Source organism: Megalobrama amblycephala, linkage group LG24 (genome assembly GCF_018812025.1).
Source record: "Megalobrama amblycephala isolate DHTTF-2021 linkage group LG24, ASM1881202v1, whole genome shotgun sequence".
Taxonomy (NCBI): Eukaryota; Metazoa; Chordata; class Actinopteri; order Cypriniformes; family Xenocyprididae; genus Megalobrama; species Megalobrama amblycephala.
In genome coordinates, this window is record NC_063067.1 from 4,476,394 (window position 1) to 4,500,848 (window position 24,455).

A 24,455-nucleotide genomic window follows, 5' to 3' on the forward strand; every position below is an offset into this window, starting at 1 on the left:
TTCATAAAAACTTTAAAGCTTCATGAAGCAGTGTTTTGAAATCAACCATCACTAGATATTGTTAAATAAATTATTTTGTTTTTTTGGCGCACAAAAAGTATTTACGTCACTTCATAACATTAGGTTGAACCACTGTAGTCACATAGGACTATTTTAACGATGTCTTTACTACCTTTCAGGACCTTGAAAGTTGCAATGACGTTGCTGTCCATTGGTGGTTCAGAAACCTCTCGGATTTCATCAAAAATATCTTAATTTGTGTTCTGAAGATGAACAAAGGTCTTAGGGGTTTAAAACTACATGAGGGTGAGTACATAGACAGAAATATTTTTTTTGGGTGAACTAACCCTTTAAATAAGACTGCCTCAATGATGTATGTGCAGCTTCCCAAATGCGACGCAAATTCAGGATTAGAAAAATCTACATGAGCTACTTTATAATTTGCAAAGAATACAAATATTGCAAGCGTATGCATTAGCTGATCAACCTACAGTTGTAAGGCTCGATGTTTTCCATCGTCAGGTTCGCTTGTTCCTGTTGATATCATCAAAATGGCAACCAACGTGAGCGTTGAGTCTGAGGAGGAGAGGCCAGGGGAAAAACCTTCTTCAATACTTTGAATTTGGACTGCAATACCCAGTTCAACTGCTAGCTGTCAATATTACAAACTGCAACTTTAAACTACTGAAGACCTGCAACTTCTTGATTTGACCAGTTTGACCCAATCACATTTTCTCTGCGTCGCAGCTCTTGCCCCTTGGAAGGAAGCTTTGTGGTTCGAACAGGGCATACCCCTGGGGATGATGCACAAAAGGAAGGTCATCTTCACAGATGCGTCGATCACGGGCTGGGGAGCCCTGTGCAATGGCAGACCAAAACAAAGATAAAAAGCTGCACATCAACTGGAAATGCTGGCAGTGTGGCAGGCCTTACAGTCCTTGCTACCACATCTAGAAGGATGCCATGTCTCCGATTGGACAACATGACGGTAGTATTCTACGTGAATTGCCAGAGTGGCTTTTCCTCCCCACGCCTCTTCACAATGGCAAAGATCCCGCTGGAGTGCGCACATTGCCACCTGCGTTCTCTGGAAGCAGTGCACATGCCGGGCAAACAGAACCAGGGAGCAGACATGCCTGTCTCGGAGCAACATCCCCTCTGACGAGTGGATGCTCCACCCCCAGACGGTTCAGAGAATATGGGAGATCTTCGGGGAGGTAGAGGTTGACCTCTTTGCCTCAGAAAACAACTCTCACTGCCAAATCTATTTTTCAAAGAAAAGGGATGTGCTGGCCCAGCCTTCTCCCTTCCTTCTCCCTTATGCTTTCCCCCCGGTCGCCCTGATCCCTCAGGTTATCAAGCGAACCAGGGAGGGGAAACACAGGGTCTCCTGATGGCCCCTCAATGGAGAAACCAGCACTGGTTCCCAGACATGACTGCTGTCAACAGCACTATGCCCTCTACCCTTTAAGTCTATGTTGCGACTATAGCAGCCTCTCATGCTCCTATAGCCAGGCAGACAGAGGGCAAAAACAACTCAGTTGTTTGTTTCTTAAAATGGCTCTTGAAGGATGAACCCTTCTCTCTGTCCCCATGTGAGACCTGTCCACAGTTCTGAGAGGCCCTCCATTCGAACCACTTCTGGCTGCCAATCTGTGTCCCCTGTCACTAAAGACCACTATGCTCCTGGCTCTGGCTCTGGCTCTGGCATCAGTCAAATAGGTAGGAGATCTACAGGTGCTCTCTGTCAGCCCTTCTTGCCTCGAGTTTGGGCCCAACGACTCCAAAGTTGTTCTGAAACCGAGACATGGTTATGTTCCTTAAATCCCCCCTACCCCATTCAGGGCACAGGTTGTCACACTCTCGGCACTTTCTTCCATCACAGGATGAGCAGGGGTTGAATTTGTTCTGCCCAGTCAGAGCCCTAAGAACCTACATTGGCTGTTCCGCCTTGTTTAGGCAGTTGGAACAGCTCTTTGTATGCTTCAAAAGCTGCACCAAAGGTCATCCGGTCACGAAGCAGAGGCTATCCAGATGGATAGTTGATGCAACAGTGCTTCCATACTCCTCCTTAGGACTCCAGTGTCCTATTGGAGTTAGAGCACACTCCACCCAGGCTGTGTAGGGCTCATGGAACGACTGCCGTATATTCATTCCCGACTCAGGTCTGGACCATTGGCGTAACCTTTATGTGTCTTATCGTAAGCCCTTCCAGTACATACGTTGGATGCTGTCATTCCCCCTCATAGCACGCCGTGTCTCTGAAACTGCACAGTCAGCCGGTCCATTAGTGCAGGTGATGCGACTCTTCTAAGCCAGGAGTTGATCAATACAAACTGGTTTAGAAACTTTCTTGTTTCATGGTTCTTTATATAATATTGTTCTGACATCCAAATAAGATCGTCTGACTTTGTTTTTATTTGTTTAAAGATAGTTTCTCTTAATGTTAGGGGTTTACGAGACAGCATTAAAAGAAAATCCATGTTTATTTTTGTTAGACATACTAATGCGAATATTATTATTATTTTTTTACAAGAGAATCATTCGTGTGAAACCGATGTTAAAAGGTGGCATTCTCAGTGGGATCAAATCTTTTGTTGTTATGCTTCTCACCATTCGTCAGGTGTCGCTATTCTTTTTAAATAAGCTTAAAGGTGATGTTTTAAAATAGTTTTAAAATTATTTACTAAATGCACAAAACATTTTCTTCTCATAAACACAAATAACGAATTAAATACTATTTTACAATATTAGAAAAATAACATTAACCAGTTTTATATTAACCTTGGGAACTTAATCACCATATCACACATTAATGAGTTTAAAATTTTACAACTCCAGGAGTAGAAAGGATTTATTGTATGAAATGCTACAATCATTATTCAGAATCATCAAATAAGGGAACAGTGTTTAATGTTGTATTGCTTTTTGTAGTATTAAAGATGTTTCTGTCTTTGATAGTGTCAGCATTCATGGATAATATGTTCACTACTGCAACATCATTATAAAATTTAAGTGGGTGAATGCATTTTATCTAGAAATAGCAGAGAGCCGGATCATATAGGGCCATCTGACTGAAGCAGTTTGGATGGAAAATATTGTTTGAAGGCAATGGAGTTCAGGACACAGACTACACTGTAGGGCAAATGGATGGAGTCTAGAGTCTGTTTAACAGAAGGGAAAAAAGACACAGGGTACATTAAATCAGTAAGAGACATAATTAGGATTTCTAGTTATTCAAATACCAAAACAAACAATGTAACAGTCACCACAGTAAAACTCACTTTAGAGACTCAAGTTTGCAATTTGCATCCTCCAGTAGATCGGACAATAATTTCCCTGAGTTTCCAGGTATATTCCAGCTCAGATTAAGTTCTCTCAGGTGTGAGGGGTTTGATTTCAGAGCTAAAGCCAGAGCAGAACAACCTTCCTCTCTAATACTGCAGTTACACAACCTGCAAAAAGAAGAAAAATACTGTTAATGAGTGATATGTATTATGTACTGTATATGTATTCATACTGCACACTTGCATTCCTAAAGAACATACTTCACAAATGGTAGAAGCAAGATCTTCACTGAAAGCTCTGAAAATATGTGATTTTGGATGCAGCTTTTTAAGCATTTTAAACTGCAATATATACTGTAGTAATACAGACTGTAGTTTAGTAGGACTGTAGGTTATATTATAAGTGGGACTTATATTATTAAATGATTTACTCCATAAAAATAACTGTTGGCTAATGTAACGTCTCAAAATTTATTTAAGTGTTTTATATTTCAAGCATGTAATTTTCCAAATTTAAAATTACATGCATTGATTTGTGTGTGTGTGTGTGATTGTGTGCGTGTGGATGGGCGGGCGTGTGTGTGTTTATAATTTTAACATTTTCATTTCATACATAATTCTCAATATTCAAAGGCAAACTCTGGTGGTGCAAATGGACAAAAAATGTGGAAATGATTGTTGGATAATCTTTCAAAAGTATTTGATGACTACAGTTGTTGTGTACTCTGTACTCTGTACATTGTTACAGAGTTACACAGTTTATGTAATAGTTTAGTCATTATTAAGTATAAATCTCACTTCAGTTTCTCTAGTTTACAAAGTGGATCTTTCAGTAGATCTGATAGCAGCTTCACTGCTGAATCTTGAGGTTTGTTCCAACTGAGATCAAACTCTCTCAGGTGTGAGGGGTTTGACAACAGAGCTGCCACCAGAACGGCACAACCTTCTTCCCCAATACTGCAGTTAGATAGTCTGCATAAATAAGAAACACATCTCAAAACTTACGAAATAAACAAACAGTAACATACAGTAAATGACAGAGTGGAATTATTTGACAGTCAAAAGTTTGCACAGTGTAACTGCTCAAAACCATTAGATGATGATAATTTTGGCATGTATTGTGCTAATTACTACCTATTTAAAAAAAAATCTGAATTTGTCAACATTAGAACAATTACAAGTACACATCTGCTGTGACATAAATATTAAACTGTGACATAGAAAAGTTTCATCTTTTTATAAATATGAAACTACAATTATTAGTTAGTACATGAGTTCCATTGTATTAATCAGTGATGACAAACAAGTCTAAAAACTACACACCTCTGTGCACACTTATGTTAGTTATTCCAAATTTTTTATATTTAATTTTTTTCTCTCTCTCTGAAATGTGTTACTTTGGTTTTCAGTTGCACTGTGTAGGTTGTAATTTGGCCATTTATCCTTTTAGTTTTCATTGAATATATTCACAAATATCTGAAAGTGAAATCTCAAGAAAAAAGCTAAATAAATGATACTACTTTGGCTGCAAAACATAGCAGAATTATTAAATCCCCTGTATTAAGAATTGACCAAGCATTTGTCAATTTTGACCATGAAATCAAAATTGGTTAAGTATGTTTTTTTAATTATTGCCCTGACAGTGGAAATAAACAACTGTTATTTCCTATTTTCTTCCTGATTTTGATGCTGAACAACCTTTTGTCACATTAATGTATGCTCTCATCTCTCCCAGAGGGATATATGATAGGAATATAGTCTGTGTTTCACTTAATATTTAAACCTCAGTGAAACAGGATTTTTATGAAACAAGTCATGGCTTACTGCTTAAGTTTTCCTAATCAATAAGCCATTGCCGTGTGGGCAAGTGCTCTGACATATGGCAACCCGAGTCCCGAGTCTTGGCTCAAGATCCTTTCCTGGTCTAATTCCCTTCTCTTTAATAAGTTAAATCAGCTGAAGATTTGACAGTCAGCCTGGAGAAGAATGGTTTGAGTGGCCAGATTATCTGTAAAGTTGGAAAATTGCAGACGTTAATTGGGTCTTGCGGGTCAGAAATTCTCCAAAACTAAGATTAGATGCCACCTACATTGTTTGGAAGGGTTGTCATTAAAAAAGTCTTTGTCAAACAACAGACTCAAGCAATTATATTTTGCCAGACTTTACTGGCTTTTTTAATGGGGCTGGGTTCTATGGTCAAACAAGACCAAAATAAAGCTATTCATAAACAAACACCAGATATGGGTTTTGGGATAGACAGAAAGGTGGCCATGTAGAAAACAACATCATTCCCACTGTGAAGTATGGTTGACAGCTTGTTAGAGTACATGGTATCATAGACTTTATGTACCAATAGGCATTAAATCAACACCTGATTGTCTCGGCCATAAAGCTTAAAATGGGCAGTGATTATGGATTACGGATATAATGAGGAAGTTCTTTCGACTGAATTATTTAGTAGACAACTCAGATCTTGGCAAAGGGAGACTGCACAAAGTATTAATTAAAGCTGTATCTTTATCTCTCTTTTTTTGAGAAAAAAAATGCATGTTTTATGATACAAATTTTTTATTTTATTTTTGTGAATATTTTTAATGAAAGATCAAGCGAATAAACAAGAAAGATTTTTTTCAGTTACCAGTGTTATTATTATGTTAATTAATGGGAGGCACTTTACTAAAATTATAAAAGGTAACTACGCTTCACCCTTCTGTATGACTGTTACACTCACTTCAGTGTCTCCAGTTTACAGTTTGATTCCTCTAGTAAATCAGAGAGCATATTCACTCCTAAGTCTCCTGGTTGATTCCCACTCATATCCAGTTTTCTCATGTGTGAGGGGTTTGATCTCAGAGCTGATGTTAGAAGAGCACAGCCTTCCTCTCTAATACTGCTCTTAGACAGCCTGAAGAGAGAAAACATTTCACACAGCATGATGTGGATGCATTGCTACTATAAAGGAGTGTTTATAGTAGACGCTTACTCACTGAAATGGGTGTGAACTGATAGGGCCTTTAAGAGTCCTAGATCAGGTAAATTTTTTCAGATTCAGATTTCACATTCAGCAACCAAAGTCAGTGCAAGTACCTGTTTGCAGCCTTTAGATGCGTTTTCAAGTTATTGTGCCACTTTTAAGGTGACCCTGATTCTTTGATGTTTCTCACAGGTTGTGGTTCACTTTTGTAAATTTGCCATTCTCTTCTCTCTCTCTCTTTCTTTACTTTCCTTCACTTTCTTTATTCTGTATATAATCTTTACTTTAGTTGTATGTGTAGCCTAATGTAGTTTCGTTCATTAAACCATTATATCCATGCTTTATTTTCTCTGTGTTAATGCTTACAAATCAAAGTCTCTTAAACGTTTTGATCTAGCTACATGCTATTACCCTGCTAGTACTTTATATTGTTGGAAAAAGTTATTCTTTCTTGGCCAGGAAGATAATTTGTTTTCAAGAATTGATAACTGATTATGCTGTCTGTTCGCTTGGACGAGCTCATTAAATAATCATAAAATTAATTCTGCTACAGTCTGAAACTAATCCAAATACAGGCGTGAGGAGCTCCGGATTCCTTCTACCGTCGGCAGATCGCGAACCACTGTTCCAGTTTTGTTTAAAGTGATCCAATTAAGTTTCTGTTTATGCTTTAGGAGCGTAGGGGTGTCCTGCCATTTATTTTGACTTTGTTTGCGATTTGTTTATTTTAGGGAGTTAGGGAAGTTGATTGAATTTTTGTTTCTTTTGTTAGGGTATTTATTTATTTTATTTGTAAGCTGTTATGTTTGTTGTTTTGGCCTTGGGGCACCCTGAAGTTATGGCTCCTTTTATTTAATTTCTTTGTCTTAATTTCTTTTACACTCTAAGCCATGTGGCACAGAAAAACCGCCTTCTCTTCTCTTCACTTTCAAAACAAAACACAGTGAGAAAACAATCTCTCATGCAACATTTAATGCCATGACCCTATGTATTTAAGACTTGTTACTCTGATCTAAGACCGTTTTAAGGACCTTCATTTACAGAAGGACAAATTAAGAGTTTTAGCCATTTTTATAACACACAGAAACCCTGTTTTTTGTCATGTGCTGCACTTGTACATCATCTAGCATAAGTTTTGCATGAACCATTTGTTACACTGATCTTCCCAGTTTAATGGCCAGTTCTGCTCATATATCAATTACAAACATTGTAATTCTATAAACAATTTTAAAACTCTGACATTAGCTATGTTTCCATCAAACTATTTTTATGCGAAATTTGGGATATTGCAAAATGCGCATAAAAAACTAAACACTAAATTAAGGTGGATAAATTTTTTATCCAATAAGAAGACATGCACATAAACTACGATGGAAACAAATTAACTGAATAAATCCCTTGCTCAAGTGACTTTGCCTCAACAGTGGATGTGATTGGATATTTGGACTAACCAGCAGTCAGTTGATCAAAGTCTGTCATCAGAATGATTGGGTATAATGACCACCCAGAAGTGTTTCACATGTTTGCATTCCTAAACACCAGGCATCCGAATGCAAGATAACATGACAGCATTTATTGCGCTTCACCTGCTTGCTCTAAAACATTTATGATGTAGCCACAGCTTTTTATTAGAGATATTTTATGGCAATTTCCCAGGAAATTATGATTTTGTTCTCTTGAACACACAGGATGGAAAGACTGCTTTATTCGAAAATGTTTTATGCAATATTTCAATTTTGCACATAAGTTAACCTTCTGGGGTTGACAAACGCGCTGGCATCATTCAAAACTGTAAAGGGTCTTATTTTATTTGTGTCTGTTTACAATCTAAACAAAATATTGTGCTTTTCATAAAATAAAGAAAACAAAAAGTGTGCTTTCTTCTGTCTCGGTCTCCATTAACTTTTTTCTGGAGCATGTCACAAAAATGAAAGAAAACTCAGTGAATGCTTGTTACGCAGACATTAGCAATATTTCTATAAAAAACATTTTAAGTGTCTACTTTTAAATGATCTAATTCAAAACTAAAACAAATATTCTCCGTTTATGTTTATGTTCTTGTGTTAGTTTATTACCTGTAATGTGAACACGCCTACTCACAGCGCATGCTATTTGTACGGTAATGATCTGCGTGCAAACAGTTAATGCCTACATCAGGACAGTACCTCCCTAAAATAAACTAATCGCAAACAAAGTCAAAATAAAATACATCACGTTTCATGATGAGAATGATCAGATTTAGAGGATTTTCACATCATTTTTTAACAAACATTCTAGTCTACAAAATCCAGTACCCAAAAGTCTTATGAACAAATGTTTAGTATGTGTTTTATGGCCTTATTTCAGTGACAGAAACATAATGACAAGAGTATATCTTTAACTTACCATAGTTTCTCCAATTTACAGTTTTGATCTTCCAGTAGACCTGAGAGCAGCCTAACTCCTGAATCTCCTGGTTTATTCATACTCAGATCCAACTCTCTCAGGTATGTGGGGTTTGACTTCAGAGCCGAAGCCAAAGCTGAACAGCCTTCTTCTCCAATAGCACAGTTAGACAAGCTTCAGAAAGAAGGAAAGAAAACCTAATTTATTGCTCAACACACCCCAAAACATCATAGATAGATGACAAATTAATCTCTTTGAACAGTGTATATACAATATTTTTGTTGTTAATAATGCATAAATTAATTCATAAGTTAACATGTTAACGTTTTCAACCCTAAATAATTTGTCAACAAAACAACTGATGACTGACATCAAGTGGATATTGTCAAACAGATCATTTTATATTTTATAAATGAGATATATTTTGCACAAAGAAAAAAAATTATTATGCAATATTACAGAAAATAAAGGCAGTTTAATGCTGTCGAAAGACAAAAAACTCAATGTGCTCAATTCTAAATCTCTAAAAGAAAGAAAAGGCTTCATCTTCGCAACAAGTCTCAAGTTGAAAAAACAAGATTTGACCACAGAGTTAATTTATTTATCAAATTTAAATTCTGGGTCAAATAGTACTCCTAAATTTTTCACCACTGGTTTACTATACTTAGCCAACGGTCCAAGAATAGAATTTGTGGTACCCTGTTTTCCATCTGAGCCAAAGAACATGATCTCAGTTTTATTTTCATTAAATTTCAGAAAATTTAATGCCATCCAGTCCCTGATGTCCATTAAACAATTCAAGGAGAGGGGAAATATCAGAACCACCGTCTTTTTTAAGTGGCAGATAAATCTGCATGTCATCAGCATACAAATGAAATGAGACACGGTGCTTCCTAAATATAGCTCCCAAAGGGAGCAAGTACAAAGAAAACAAAAGGGGGGCAAGAATGGACCCTTGTGGGACCCTGCACTTTAGTGGAGCCGAAGTTGACATACATTCACCCAACTTCACAGCAAAGCTCCTGTCGGCTAAATATGACTTAAACCAGGAGTAGGCAAGTTCAGTCCTAGAGAGCCGCTGTCCTGCAGAGTTTAGCTCCAACCCTGAAAAAAAAACCTCACCTGCCTATAGCCTTAGTAATCCTGAAGAGCTTGATTAGCTTGTTCAGGTGTGTTTGATTAAGGCTGGAGCTAAACTCAGCAGGACAGCGGCTCTCTAGGACCGAACTTGCCTACCCCTGACTTAAACCATTTAAGAGCTATCCCACATATTCCAACATGGTTTTCTAACCAGGAAACCATAATATTGTGATCGACCGTATCGAATGCTGCGCTCAGGTCTGTGTTCTGTTTATAGTAGTTATGTATATATAAATACACATTACACATACATGTATATATTTAAGAAAAATGTTAGATTTATATATAAAATATTTACATAAACATATTATAAAATATATATATATATATATATATATAGGCATTAAACATTTTAAAATTGGCATTAAAAAGGCAATACATTAGATTTGATGAAACCTGCAGAAACCCTGTTACTGGCCTGGTGTGTTCACAGTATCATCACGATTAATCGCTAGCAAAACAAAAGTCTGTGTTTACGTAATATATGTGTGTGGTCTGTGTATAATAATTATGTATATATAAATACACACACATACATATATAAATTTATAATATATAAACACACACAATTTATTTACACAATTACACAATTTTACTCCTCCAGCAATTACAAGACTGGTTCAGTGTGTGTCACATATTTTGTGACAGCAAATCAATTATTAATTATAAATGCTATATTAAAAAAAAAAAAACTGGTAGTAATTTTTTTTCTTTAAAACTATCTAAAAAATGTAATGCCTGTAGGAATAAAATGTAATTATTTTTAATGCCATTTAAAGATGGACTCAGTAGAATTTCAAAAACACTATTTGGAAGTTAGTCCAGCTGACACCAACAACAAACGTCTAACCAATCAGCATTAGGGGGCATATGACGGTCGAGGAGAGAGAACGAGCAAGAGGGAGATTTGAAAATAAGAAAAAAAAAAAATGCAGAACGAGAGATGGGACACAATACAAAAGAGCTCAAAAGAATATCACTGGAATGAAGGTTTATGACTTGGCAAGTGCTTTAGGACCCGCATTTATATTAGAAAAGCTTTCCAGTGCTGGAGAGAGCCAAGCGGGAAGGCCTGAAAACAGACACGGAGGGTGCTTTGATCCCGCTTCTCATGTGAGTAACACGGTTTTGATTGTCTGGAGCTGCTGTGCTGTTTGCAACTAACAACGAACACTTTGTATTTACTCTTGTGTACTGTACGTTCATTTCTTTGTGCTTCCTTGTCATTCGTTCATCAACTGTGCTTTATTTTTCATGAAGCATTTTGTTGCATGTCAGCTCTGATAAACAGACATCCACTTGGCGTGTGTAACAGTGGCCAGATAGTGAGTTTTGCTGTTAAAGCACTGCACACTGTCGACCGCTGGAGAATGTGGTGTTTAGCGTCATTGTTAGTGCACTCGCCTCTCATGCCAGTAGCGATTGGGCCGGGGTTCAAGATCAACTCGGAGCAGGGTGGTTAGGATAGGAGTTTGAGTTTTGGAGGCGGAGCAATAAATAGAGGGGTGGGTTTGCTTGGGTTGATTTCAAATATCAACAATGTCCATCTACTTACCGCACCTTTAAACCCTGAGTAAGAATGGCAGCTGAAGAATTAGCATACAAGATGCTTTCATTGCATTTAAAGAAAATATTGCATAGGGGGAGGTCATCTGTGAATTATATGAAGCAGTCTTCGAAGATTATCTGAGGCAGAGTGAGATTTTTTGTCATGATGAACAAATTTAGTCAAAAAAGCCTTCTAGACGACCGGCTAAAACTTTTGCATAAATTTTAACGTCTGTACCAATTAGAGAGTGGTCGATAACTAGAACATGTTGTTTTTTTTGTTTTTTTTTAAAGAAGAGATAAAACAGCTGTGTTCATACTTTGCCAAGATTTTTGATTTAATATTACATTATATCTAGCATTTGTGGACCCAACTCAGCCAAGAAGGTCAAATAAAACTCAACTGGTATGCCATCTATGCCTGGGAATTTCCCTTTGCTCATACATTTGACTGAAGATTCTAGTTTGTCAACTGATACAGGTATAGCTAAGAGTCTGAGACAGATGTGGAAGATAAAGAGTAGATAGGAAGAAAGCATAGGAAGTAGGAAGAAATGAAAAGTGTCATTTACACTCTTCTGGTCAGTCCTAACCTCACCAGTTTTATTGAGATTTCACTGCTGTAAAATTAGCACATTTTTAATTATTTTTCACATCTTAGAGCCAATAAATGGCTGGGTCTACTTCCATGAAAATAATAGTTTTGTCTGGATCATTGTATAAGAAATTCAGCTCTGGATCTATATAACAAATAAAGTTGTTTCCTAACAGTTTCAATTTTAGCTGCAGTACTATCTGAAAAAGAGTGTTGGTTTGTCTGTTCTAATGATTGAAGTTTGGTTTCTAGGTCAGAGATTTTCATGCAATGAATCATACACAAAGAAGTGTATGAAATTGAAAAATTCTTTATAAAGCCCTTTCAAGAGTTTGTGTGCCTATATAATCTTAGTTTAAGTGGTAAACAGATTTGGCTTGCTGTCTGCTATATAGGGGCTCGGAAAGGATATCCTACTCGAGCTCCGACTGCCCCCCCTATAACAGGCAAAAAAAATAGTACAAAAGGAGGAGAAGGGGAGGAGGAGGGATGCCGAAAGAACTAACAACAGGAAGAACTAACATACTCTCGTACACAGTATTTGTGGGTCATTTGCCAGCCTTAAAAATTGATTACAAAAATCCTTGTCTTGTAATAAATTTGGGTTAAATCGCCACTTATTGCTTGTGGAGGTCACTGGGTAATTGAAAATAAAAAAAAAATACTACTATGGTCTGAAAGAGATAGGGGAGAATGTCAACTTCAAGTACAGTATCACTGAGGTCAGTGTAACGAATGTAGCGGTTCGTACAGTTATTAATCAATTTATGGATGAAATATGAATATAATAATTCATAAGGTTATGAATAAATTATGATTCATATATCGACCCAACGGGGAATTAAACATATATCGTGAATCAATTACAACGAATTATAATCAATTACATATATGATTAGTTCTGGTTTAATAATTATTTAGAGAAACTGTTAGTTTGTCCAGCAAACTAAGTCCCTCACAGAATATTATAAACAAAGTTATCTGGCCATGAAAATAACCTGCTATTATAACATCAAAGCATAAAACGATCGAAAAACGTTAAAGTGACTTGGGTTTTCAGCTGAAAGAACAAACAGAACAATCGAGCATGAATAACGTTTTACTATATGCAAACTACGAATACAGAGGTTATACATCTAAATATACAAGAAAATACACACCTATGTACAAGAATAGAAGTAGAGAAGGAAAGAGAGAAGGCAAGTAGCAAACTCACAACCAGTCCTAAGCCAGCACGGAAATCAGTTTCATCATCTAAGATTGAGAAACGGTAGTATACTTGCATTGGTTGCGTGTGTCGAATTTCAGGTTAGCGCTGGTGCAGTTCGTTGGCTTCCTCCGTTCAGCGGGAAGGTTTGAACTGAGGACGAGAGTGAGTTTCGCTGGAAGATGGCGATCCCGAAGCTGAGCGCGGTGGCAGCGCGTGGTCACCGGAGAGGTCCGGGAAAAACGTGCACGAGATGCTCGTGAGACAATCGGAGAGAACACGGGAGAGATTGTGCGTCTTTGCTTTTATGACAGATAAGCCGACACACCTCCTTGAGGTGGGGTAGCCAATAACATGGGTGCAAAGTTGGCGGGAAAGCTTTCCCTTTGTTTTTGTCTTGCAAACTCATTTGCATGATTTACAAGGTTGGATTAGTGTTCATTTTCCTTCGAAGTACTATTAAAAATAGTACAATGCATTTGTCAGCAGTGTGACATACATTATGGAATAAATCAGATGAACAGCTTTCAAAAGAATCTAGACTTGACATATAAACGAAACATGTAGAAGAAGTTATGGTTTACAGACAAAATTACATTAATAGGAATGAAACTAGAATGGCTACAGTCATTTAAACTCTAAAATCTAAACACTAGGAAGCATATATGCACTTAAAATATAGCGGGTACACTTTGGCACAGTCATATCTTGAGAATAACTGTACATACCATCTCTAGGCATGTTTGTATATGTGTGTGTGTCTGTGTGTGTGTGTGGGGTGTGTGTGTGGAATTTGTCTGGTCAGTCTCTGGCGCTGAGTTTCTTGCCCACAACCGGGGGTTGATCCTTTGATGTTCCAAAAGCTAGGAAATTGGGTCCACTGTCTTACCTCGCCCAGGCCACAAAGATGTCAAATGGGCTCATCTTTGCAGACTGGTCGGAGCCGACTTAGTGATTAACGAACACAGTTCATCAGGTTAAAAGCATTCTGAAAACTCCAAAGTTTATTGATTGTCCTGATACATGTGCATATGCTACATCAGGGTAGAGGAAGCAAAAATGTAGTCAATCCGTGAATATGATTTGTGTTGTGTTTAACACTCTGGAGTCGGCGGTATCGCTGATGAAACCACCTTGGTTTTTTTCTTACCAGATTAGATAATGATGTGATTATTAGCAGGTTGAGTTAAATGACCTATTAGCCTGCCCATTAGAGTTTCATGCCAGAACTTTGTATTTTGTCTTGCAAATATGCCCAAGCAGGGCCTAAAATGAACACTAACCAAGCGCCAAATGCGAGTAAAAATCGGCGTTGGCGAGTATGTGAAACTGTGTCCGTTGCCAGTGTAAGGATAGATTTTACCAAGACTGAATTCAAGATTCCGATGCTGTAATAAAAACAATATATATATATATATATATGAAGAGTTTGGTTCCAAAACGCAATAAATCCATTTTGATTAATTTGAGTAAAAAGGTGTTTTCTTTACCAAGAAAGTGGCAAGATGAAAACCACTATTTTCTGTTTCAAACTTTCACATAGCATCTTTTGGTTATAAAAACATTAAAAAATCAAATCTACATTTTGATTTTAAAAAGTTTATTATAAAAACTTATTTTTTTTTTCCCAAAATGCAATAAATCCATGACACTTTTTTTTTCAAAATGCAATTAATCCATCAATATAAAAGTTATTTTTGAAATTGAAAATACACAACAAAGTAAGTTGATTATATGACAGAGTCTAAACTTTGCCAATATTTATCTTATATACAGGCATTTTACTAAAAATACATTCAGCTGTCGCTCCAAAAATGAATTCAACGGGTCATCTTGTTAATGTTATAAAGTATTTGTCATTACCGTTTAAAGAGTATCTGGCGCCACCGCATGGTTAAATAAACACATTTGCCGAGTACATTGGTATTAAAAACATCTTTTTAAAAATACTTCAATGTTTACAGTGCGTGGAATGGTGCGCTGTGATTGGTTGAGAGCGGATATATCGCGTTCTGCAGAAAAAGGAGACTGGCGTTTGTCGCGTTTTGGAAAGAAAGGGAGAAAACATTACACAATAACACGACGGATATCGCATTTGGCGCAAAATTAATAAATTACTTTTCAATACCAACCAGATGCAATACTGATTTTGGCGGAAACTCAATTTTTTTGAAAATGGCGTTTATCGCGTTTTGGAATCAAACTCTTCATATATATATATATATATATATATATATATATATATATATAATAAATAACATATACAATATTAATATATATAATATATATAATATTATATATATATATATATAAAATATATAATGGTGGGCCATTATATATATTTTTTATCGCCCGATAAGAGTCTCACGTTAACGCAGCACGTTAACCCACCACTAATATATATATATATAATATATATATATATATATAAGAGGTCGCGTTAACCGAAAATGATCCGTCATTGATGGAATTTTTTTTAACATTGACGGAAAAATCTGAAGGCCGTCCGTCATTTTGACAGATTACACTGAGGGTGATCTATTGTAAATTGTAACTGTAATTCACACCCCTGTCCAGTTGGTGGCGAGTGCGCTCCAATGTAGCAGCAGAGCACTGGATCCAGAACAAAAATGAAACTGGCACGAATCTTTTGCTATGCGTTTGATAATGCACAGGCGAGTACCCAGAAGCTACAACGATATATGACGCCACATTAAAGAGCACCAAAACGGTATTTATTGCTTGAATTTCTTAATTAAATGGATAGAATTTGAAATCTGAGACTTTGTTTCATATCAAAAGCAACACAAAGCTTTAAGCTTATTGCGATTTATTAGATGGGAGGCGCACTACTGTTTATTCATCAACTGAAAACAGCATATAGCCTACCAAAAGATCCACTGGGATTTAAGAATCGATATTGGTCTTATGAATGTGACCAAAACAGCAAGGAGACATTTTAATTGTCTATTACTAAAGTAATGTTTTCTGAAACAGTGTCAGCTGCAAAGATGAAGTTAACATTACTGACTCTCATCATCTCCTCATAGTGGACGCGCCTAGAGAGAGAACACACATTTCATTCGGTTTAGGCTACATAATCAGAGTAGCCTATTTCTTTTTTGTTTTGAATTATTTCGTTTTCGTTAAAGTAGATATTTAAAGCTTTCTATAGATATATTTCTCATGTCTGTGAGTCAAGCAGCTGCTGAGTTTTTCATTTAGCCTGTAAGATGCGCTCCAGTTAACGTGCCAGTGATCGCGCCCACGCCTCAATGTCATGATTAAATTGCCTGCTATATTTGCTTCTTATTTATTAAATCCAGGCAGTTGGTTGATGAAACATTGATTAAAATTAAGATACAATTTTTACAAAACGAAATTCACTTTAAAGAAAGGCTTTCTACAAAACAAAACTTAATGAAGTGGTCAAAATCATGTCTGACCCACTCCATGTCTCCTGATATATTGCGCATCTTATGATACATCTTACTCATGCTCTTCATTTTTCATAATCAAATAGATGAATTTAAAACATAACATAGGACTATTTAAACAAATATGAAACTACGTTTTCTTTAAAGGCTACAACACGTAGCCTATAGTATAGTACAGAGAAATTTCATGTTAAAGTAAAAGTTACGCAGTCTAATCTGTTAATCTGTTCTTCAAAATAAATGGATAAGCCTATATCGTCCTGTAGGTTCATAATTAAAAATGAAAATGTGAACAAAAATCCAGTCCTAAAACTTCTATAGTTTTTGTCAGTGTTTATTTAAAAACACCCAATTATACAGAGTATAAGATGGTAAATCCATGTTTTGCTGACTGGAGTTCAGTTGTTTCTGTGAAGTGCAGTGATCCATTTGCTTCTTTTTTAACTTTCAGCAGTCTGTAAAAATTTACCTCAGATTTCTTGTCAAATCTATTTGTACAGTCAAGCGCAAAGCTTTTTCCTGTTTTGAATGTGTTTTGTGTGGGGTTTTTTTTGTGGTATTTACGCTGAAAATCAATGTTGCCACTCAGTCTTTTGCCACTCAGTGGGTGTAACCGCAGTCACTCTGGCTGACGGTGGCGTCATGTGCATACCCTCTATATAATAGTTAATATGATAATGATACTCACTATAATTTGCCCAGTTTGCAGTGTGAATCCTCCAGTAGATCAGACAGCTGGTTCAATCCTGAGTCTTCTAGTTTATTCTCACTTAGATTGAGTTCTCTCAAGTGTGAAGGGTTTGATTTCAGAGCTGAAACCAAAGCAGCACAGCCATCTTCTGTAATGCTGCAGTTATGCAACCTAGAGACAATCACCACATTTATAGCACAAGACTTTTAGGTTTTGGCTGATCTTACATAATTACTGATAACAGTAATTTTATTTTGAAAAGTAATTTGTAAAAACTGCCTATTTAAAAAAACACATCCATTATAGCACTGAAAACGTTGAAAGAGCTTCTGGTTCTTACTTAAATTTCTCTATTTTACAGTGTGGATCCTTCAGTAGAGCTGAGAGTAGTTTCACTCCTGTGTCTGCAGGTTCATTGCAGTTCAGATTCAGTTCTTTCAGGTGTGAGGGATTTGCCTCGAGAGCAGAGGCCAGAGCAGCACAACCTTCTTCTGTAATACTGCAGTTTGACAACCTGCAAAGAGAATGACTCTTCTTATGGATGTTGTAGCTTTGCTCTTAAATACTTCTCCAGAATCTTCAGCTAAACTGGGTTGAGATACTTCATACATAGTGTGGAAATATACATTTATTGCATCATTATATGTGTGATATGTTAAATGTGATATAACATACTGCAATGTCTCCAGTTTACATTGCGGATTCTTCAGTCCAGCAGAGAGTAGCTTCACACCTGAATCCTGTAGGTTGTTGTAATTAAGGTTTAGCTCTCTCAGGCATGAGGAGTTTGAGCTGAGAGCTGAGGCCAGTGCTGAGCAGCTCTTCTCTGTCAGATTAGAATCACACAGCCTGGGAGAGAAATTAAGGCAATATTTAAGTTTAACAATAATGCTAATTATTGATATTATTGTCATCTTAAATTATGCTGATTTTCATCTTCAGAGGGTTGTACAGTTTTGTTTGTATGCCAAGGAGCTATACAACTAAAGCTTTCATCAAACAATTCACTTTCTCATCTCCTACATTAATTTATTCACACCATTACAACTTATATCCAATTATCCTATAATTCCCAATTTTCTCCCTCCCTGTACCTTTTTTATGTTTTTCTATCTATTTTAAATATATATATTATATATAAATAAATATATACTCACTCAGCTTTTCTAGAAACTTTGACGACTGGCAGCAGTCTCAGAAAACATTCTTCTGATTGATCATATTTACTCAGTGTAAATTCATCCAGCTCCTCTTCTGAGTTCAGCAACACAAACCCCAGAGCCGACCACTGAGCAGGAGAGAGTTTGACTCCAGAAAGACCACTGGGTCCTGTTTCGTTGAGGTATGTTTGGACTTCCTGCACTAAAGAATGATCATTCAGTTCATTCAGACAGTAGAACAGATTGATGGATTTCTCTGGAGAGGGGTTATCCTTGATCTTTTCCTTGACATATTTAATTATTTTTTGTTCATTTTTAAAGACATTCCCTGTAAGTGTCAGGAGACCTTGTAAGAGACGTTGATTTGACTCCGATGAGAGGCCCAAAAGAAAACGAAGGTAAAGGTCCAGGTGACCATTCTCACTCTGCAAGGCCCTGTCTACTTCTCTTTTTAGCAAATTGGTCATTGTGGAGCTAAAAAGTTTTAAATGCTTGGCAGGTTTTTGGATTAAATAAAGATATTTGAATAAAGCAGCAAGAAACTCCTGAAAGCTCAGATGAACAAAGCTGTACACCTTTCCCAGGTACAATCCAAACTCCTCTCTGAAGATCTGGGTGCACAGTCCTGAATACACAGACACTTCTTTGACATCAATGCCACATTCCCTGAGGTCTTCCTCATAGAAGATCAGGTTGCCCTTTTCTAGCTCTTGAAAAGCCAGTTTTCCCAGGGAAAATATGTTTTCTGTTGTCTGCTGAAGATCTACTTCAGTATTTCCTTGGTACTTCTGGCTTCTTTGTTTGATTTGGTAGATCAGGAAGTGTGTGAACATTTCAGTGAGAGTTTTGGGGATCTCTGAATTCTCTGCTTCATTCAACATTCTCTCTAGAACACAGGCTGAGATCCAGCAGAACACTGGGATGTGACACATGATGTGGAGGCTCCTTGAAGATTTGATGTGTGTGATGAGTTTATTGGCCAAACTCTGATCATTTATTTTCTTCCTGAAATACTCATCTTTCTGAGCATCATTAAACCCTCGTACTTCTGTGACCTGGTCGACACAATCAGGAGGGATCTGACTGGCTGCTGCTGGTCGAGAGGTGATCCAGAGGAGAGCAAAAGGAAGCAGATTCCCCTTAATGAGGTTGGTTAGCAGCACATCCACTGAGGCTGATTCTGTTTCATCAAACAAGCTATCATTGTTTGAAAAGTCTAGAGGAAGTCGACACTCATCCAAACCATCAAAAATGAAGATGATTTTACAGTCATCACAACTTGGTAATCTCAGTTTTGCAAAAAAACGATGCAGAAGCTCCATCAGACTGATGTTTTTGTCCTTCATTAAATTGAGCTCTCTGAAAGGAAGTGGAAATATGAAGTGTACATCCTGATTTGCTTTTCCTTCTGCCCAATCCAAAATGAACTTCTGCACAGAGACTGTTTTTCCAATTCCAGCAACTCCTTTAGTTAGCACAGTTCTGATGGGTTTGTCTTGTCCAGGTGAGACTTTAAAGATATCATTGCACTTGATTGGTGTGTCTAGCATATAAGGTGTTCTAGGAGCTGTCTCAATCTGTCTCACTTCATGGTCATAATTGACTGCTGCACTCCCTCCTTCAGTGATGTAAAGCTCTGTGTAAATCTCATTCAGAAGAGTTGTGTTTTCTTGCAGTGCAATTCCTTCATGAATTCTATTAAATTTTGACCTCAGGTTGGATTTTAGTACTTGATGACTCGTTGGTGTCAATTCTGGTAAGCAGAGTTGATATCACAGATTCAGGCATGCTTGGTAAAGTATTGTGTTTATTAAGCTCTGATGTACAAAAGGCTTGTATTATCCTATGCAATGTGATTCAATCAATACTCGATTAATAAAATCAAGTCCCACCCTACATTTTTCAAATAACCTGTTTCACTCAGAAATGTCACATTACAAAAGAAAAATGGGTTGTTAATACCATTTCATTTTGACATTAAGGTAGTGGTGTGCAATGACGATATTAGTTTGTGAACTATTAAAATGTCTAAAATGTATTAAAATTAAAATGCCTTTACAGAGAGATTGTGTGTATCACACTACAGTGCACATTCTATCAGTTGTAGTTGGCTGGAGCCCCTGTGCCAACATAGAACGCAATATACTCACAACCCCTATTTAGCAACTCAGTGGTATAAGTAGGCGTATATACTAGTAGACATGAGAATCTGGTAGAAATTTCAGTGTCAGTATATTAGATTTGTGCATTTTAAATCTAGTACCTGCTGCCGTCTGTATTGTTTATTTATCAAATAGAAAAAAAAAACACTCACTGCTCTTGACTGAATAACTTCAGTAACTTTAAAAAGAATCAATGTATATTTGCATACAGTGAAGACTATATAGATTTATTTTTACATGTGACATTCAATTTCTCACTTGAATGCCACTGTTAAAAAAAAAAAACCCTTGTGTACCTTATATAATTTAAAGCACTGTGTATTTCATTTGTATAGGTCATGGTTATGTTTAGTTTCATTGTGTTTTAGTTTGGTATTCCCTGTTTCCTGATCTATTGTGGTTTTATTCTTTGTTAATTTCCTAGATTTCTGATTAATTACACCTGTGCATCATTTAGCCACCTTGTTGTTACTGGTTTGATTTATAATTAAAGACTTTATTAGTGATATTCCTTCTTTGTGCACTCATTACAGCTAACCCTAAGAAAGGAATTTTGCAGCGTTTTTCTTGGTTTTTTCCTCTCCCGCTCACTTATGGACCTATCCGCCATCCATCTGTTCTGCCTCGAGCAGGAGGACTGCCCCCTGGAGTGATGTAATGTGTATAGTCTGTTTTGGTTTTGTTTTCACCAGGTTCTGTTCCTGTTTTGCCTACCCGAGTTCCTAGTTTGTTTCCCTGGCTGTTAATTTGTTTCTACATGTGTATTTTAGCCATTAGTTTCCTCAGTTCTTTGTTTGGTCTCATCACTGTTTTATGGTTGTGTTCTCCTAAGTATTCTCCGTGGTTATATTATTAAATTCAGTTTTTATTTCATTGAATCTCGTGTTGTGCCTTCCTTACAGCCTAACATGACAGAATCTCTCTTATATAGTATTTGTCCAATTGTTTTAATTTACATTTTTTTTTCCTAATTTTTAATAAAAAAGATAATATAATGAAATAAATGTGATCATGATCGTTCCTATAAGGTAAAATGGGTGTGCTCTTACTGGTCTGTAGTGTGTTGGCGAGGTCTGTTTGATTCATCTTCCTCAGGACATGCAATGTGATCTTCAGAACCCCATCTCTGACATTGCTCTGACCTTCATCCTCTTCTTCCTCTCTTTTAGAGCATGTTGGATAATCTGGGCTCAGTAGTCTCTTGAACCTCTTCAGTTCATTTTTCACCAGAGAAATTACTTTGTGCTCAAGCCTCTAAAATCAAAGTTCAAGGAACAATCATCAATGACACTTTAATTACATTAAATGTGTGGGTGTTTGTTTATTACTGTATAATACAAATATGCAACCACACACAAAAGCAGACAAATACACACCTTAAAGACGGCATTCTTGTTTTCTCCTCTTGAGGAATGAGGTCCAGCTTGATTGTCACTAAAGCAAAAGATAACAATCTTTGACACATTAGATGCTTCACAAAACATTTTCCACAGTGCTGTAGATAGACTACAGTCTATCTATATTACAGACTGTATATTGTAATGTATAAGCTGTACATAATTGTCACATACACTGTATGTGTAGTATGTGTACATGGAAACACCTACATTTCCACAAGCCTCAAACCCATGTGACAATATAGTGGCTCTATTTATTCTAAACACAATCAGTCAATAGTGAAAACATAAGCATATCTATATTTTCAGTCCTTTTACTAAAACATTTTTACAGGTGAGCACCTTCACAATAAGGTTCAGATACCACAGATTCCAGCTCAGAAAGTACATTCTAGAAGAACATATTTAACCCGTTAAACCATGATTCTGACCTCATCTCAGGAGAAGAGTTTTCCTCCCTGAAATTAATATCATGTTCCTTTGACTGGTCACTCTTCAGGGACACACAGCTGCAAAACATCAAACCGCATGGCATTTATTATAAAGAAAGTTAGCACAAGCACACTTTTCAAACTAACATTTTTAAATAAAGAACTTACAGTAGGTATCAAATGATAAAACAATAGATACTGTTCAAAATAAGAGACATAGATCTTTTAAAAATCACTGTGACAAGTTATTTCTGAGAAAAGCTTATGAAGCATATTTTCGAATGCCACTTCTTGTTTGTTGTAATTCATATATTTTAAATGTCTTGAGTGTCTAAATACTTTTTTAGGGTTCTATATATTTACTGTACAAAAAATCATGTTCTAACCTCTTCTGTGATTTAGTTTTATGTTTCAATGAAAGTTTATATCTGGAGGTCATGATTCCTTGCAAACTGGACAGCCTGCCTGCAAACACATACAATCATTGTGTAATAAATACTGTAGTCACACACTATTACCATATGAATAATAAATTAGTTTAGCTACATTGCATCACCTCACCTCTGCTAGTCCTCACCAGAAAGTTACACACTTAAAGATATGGTGTTTGAGCTTGCAAGTTGTCCAGTGTTTTCATCGTTTTTTCCCTCAATATGTCTCTCCTTGTTTCGATCACAGAATGAAAAAAAAGTCTCTAGTGCTTTTTTCACTTTTGGTTTTGCCTTAAGGTGGATTGACTGGTTTATATTTCTCAGGTTACAACAGTGGCCGCCCACTTTTTCAGCAGCCTTGCTTCTTTTAGTATTTTTCCATAGGGACTTGGCTTTTGTTTCAATGAAAGCTTAAAAAATTATATCTGGAGGTCATTGTCAAGTTATGTAGGGATTCTTCTCTGCCCCAATGTTTGCCCTAACTTGACAAAGGCTTCAATCAACTCTTGAGTGCGCATGGAATAACTCAAAACATCCTTTATCATCGAAGCAATTTTATTTTCAGTAACAACTTGATCCTCATTTGCTTTTCTTCACAGGTTAATTCAGATGTTTAACTCAGATGCTTAGCTTAATAACCTACACATAGAAACATACAAATATATAAGTTACTACACACAGCAATGAGATCAGTTAAAGATCATTTAGACTACAAACAATGTTAGAGTACTCATAAATCACATAAAGTACAGTACATAGCAGTGCAGTTCAACCACAACACTAAATCAAACGTGCTCACTGCACATGGCCAATTAGCATATTGAATGCTAAAACTGTTAGCATTAAAGCAGAACTCAGTAAGATTTGCGAAGCTCCCCCTACAGTTTCCTTCAGTGAATCACACTGTCGTAAATACTCCAAGCGAAGCTCTGGACTACAACGACTACAACGCTCACCAGCGCAGTAGTTTTGCAAATACAGCACAAGAAAGAGGAGGTGGGTAATTTGCAAATACAGTAAACTCGATGGAGGTGGGTAATTTTCGAAATTGTCTTATAAAGTCATAATATATACATTGTTTTTGAATTACCGTAAAGCATTTTGTCACTCTCGCGTGAACGTGAACATGAGGCGAGATTGTTTCGGGTCGGTGCAGCTCAACTTGCAAAGTGCCGTATTCTGGCGTAGACGTGCCAGAGGGGGTTAGTGCTCACCTCAAACACACCACTACAAGTCAATTAACCATTGTAAGGACTTAGAAAACTATTTATGAAGGTAAAAAAAGTTACTTAGTTCTGCTTTAACAAACAACTTGCAAGACATTCACAATTGTTCTTTTAAACTGTCTGTTGTCTTAATAAATTATTCTTTTTCCTACCAGTAGAGTCTCAAAGTTAATGAACACATTGTGGCTTTTCCCAACTGTCTTTGACCAAACTCAGCATGTGGTTTCTTCCAAACTCAGTGGCTATATCCATGCATGCTTTAGCAACCCTTCTCCTTTGGTTTTATAACCAGTATTAGCACCAACTTGGGTAGAAGAAGCACATTCACTGCTAGCAGAGATCTTCTGCACACTGATAATCAAACAGGCACACCTGGTTCTATGT

The 24,455-nt window shown here is 36.7% G+C and overlaps 1 protein-coding gene across 2 annotated transcripts; it reads right to left on the reverse strand.

The window, feature by feature from the left end:
- Positions 1 to 443: 443 nt before the first annotated feature.
- Positions 444 to 23,713, reverse strand: LOC125259521 (NACHT, LRR and PYD domains-containing protein 3-like). 2 transcript variants are annotated; one of them, XM_048177165.1, is made up of 14 exons: positions 22,976 to 23,703; positions 22,801 to 22,879; positions 22,415 to 22,492; positions 21,963 to 22,020; positions 21,636 to 21,840; positions 18,422 to 20,177; positions 17,940 to 18,113; positions 17,605 to 17,778; positions 17,262 to 17,435; positions 8,647 to 8,820; positions 6,019 to 6,192; positions 4,086 to 4,259; positions 3,285 to 3,455; positions 444 to 3,164 (listed from the first exon to the last, which is right to left on the reverse strand). In XM_048177165.1, the coding sequence occupies exons 2-14, from the start codon at positions 22,851 to 22,853 to the stop codon at positions 3,158 to 3,160; spliced, it is 3,372 nt and encodes a 1,123-aa protein (XP_048033122.1). In that variant the 5' UTR covers positions 22,854 to 22,879; positions 22,976 to 23,703; the 3' UTR covers positions 444 to 3,157. The 2 variants fall into 2 exon arrangements, with proteins under 2 accessions (XP_048033122.1, XP_048033123.1); XM_048177166.1 differs by lacking the exons at positions 444 to 3,164; positions 3,285 to 3,455; positions 6,019 to 6,192 and having other exon boundaries at positions 4,131 to 4,259; positions 22,976 to 23,713.
- Positions 23,714 to 24,455: the final 742 nt, after the last annotated feature.

Excerpts from the sequence above, each read along its gene's own strand:
- LOC125259521 (XM_048177165.1), bottom strand. The coding sequence starts at position 22,853 with ATGACCTCCAGATATAAACTTTCATTGAAACATAAAACTAAATCACAG. Across the intron at positions 20,178-21,635 it reads CGCCAACACACTACAGACCA|AATTGACACCAACGAGTCAT; the intron begins GTAAGAGCACAC and ends TCTGCTTACCAG. Across the intron at positions 17,779-17,939 it reads TGTAAACTGGAGACATTGCA|GTTGTCAAACTGCAGTATTA; the intron begins GTATGTTATATC and ends TTCTCTTTGCAG.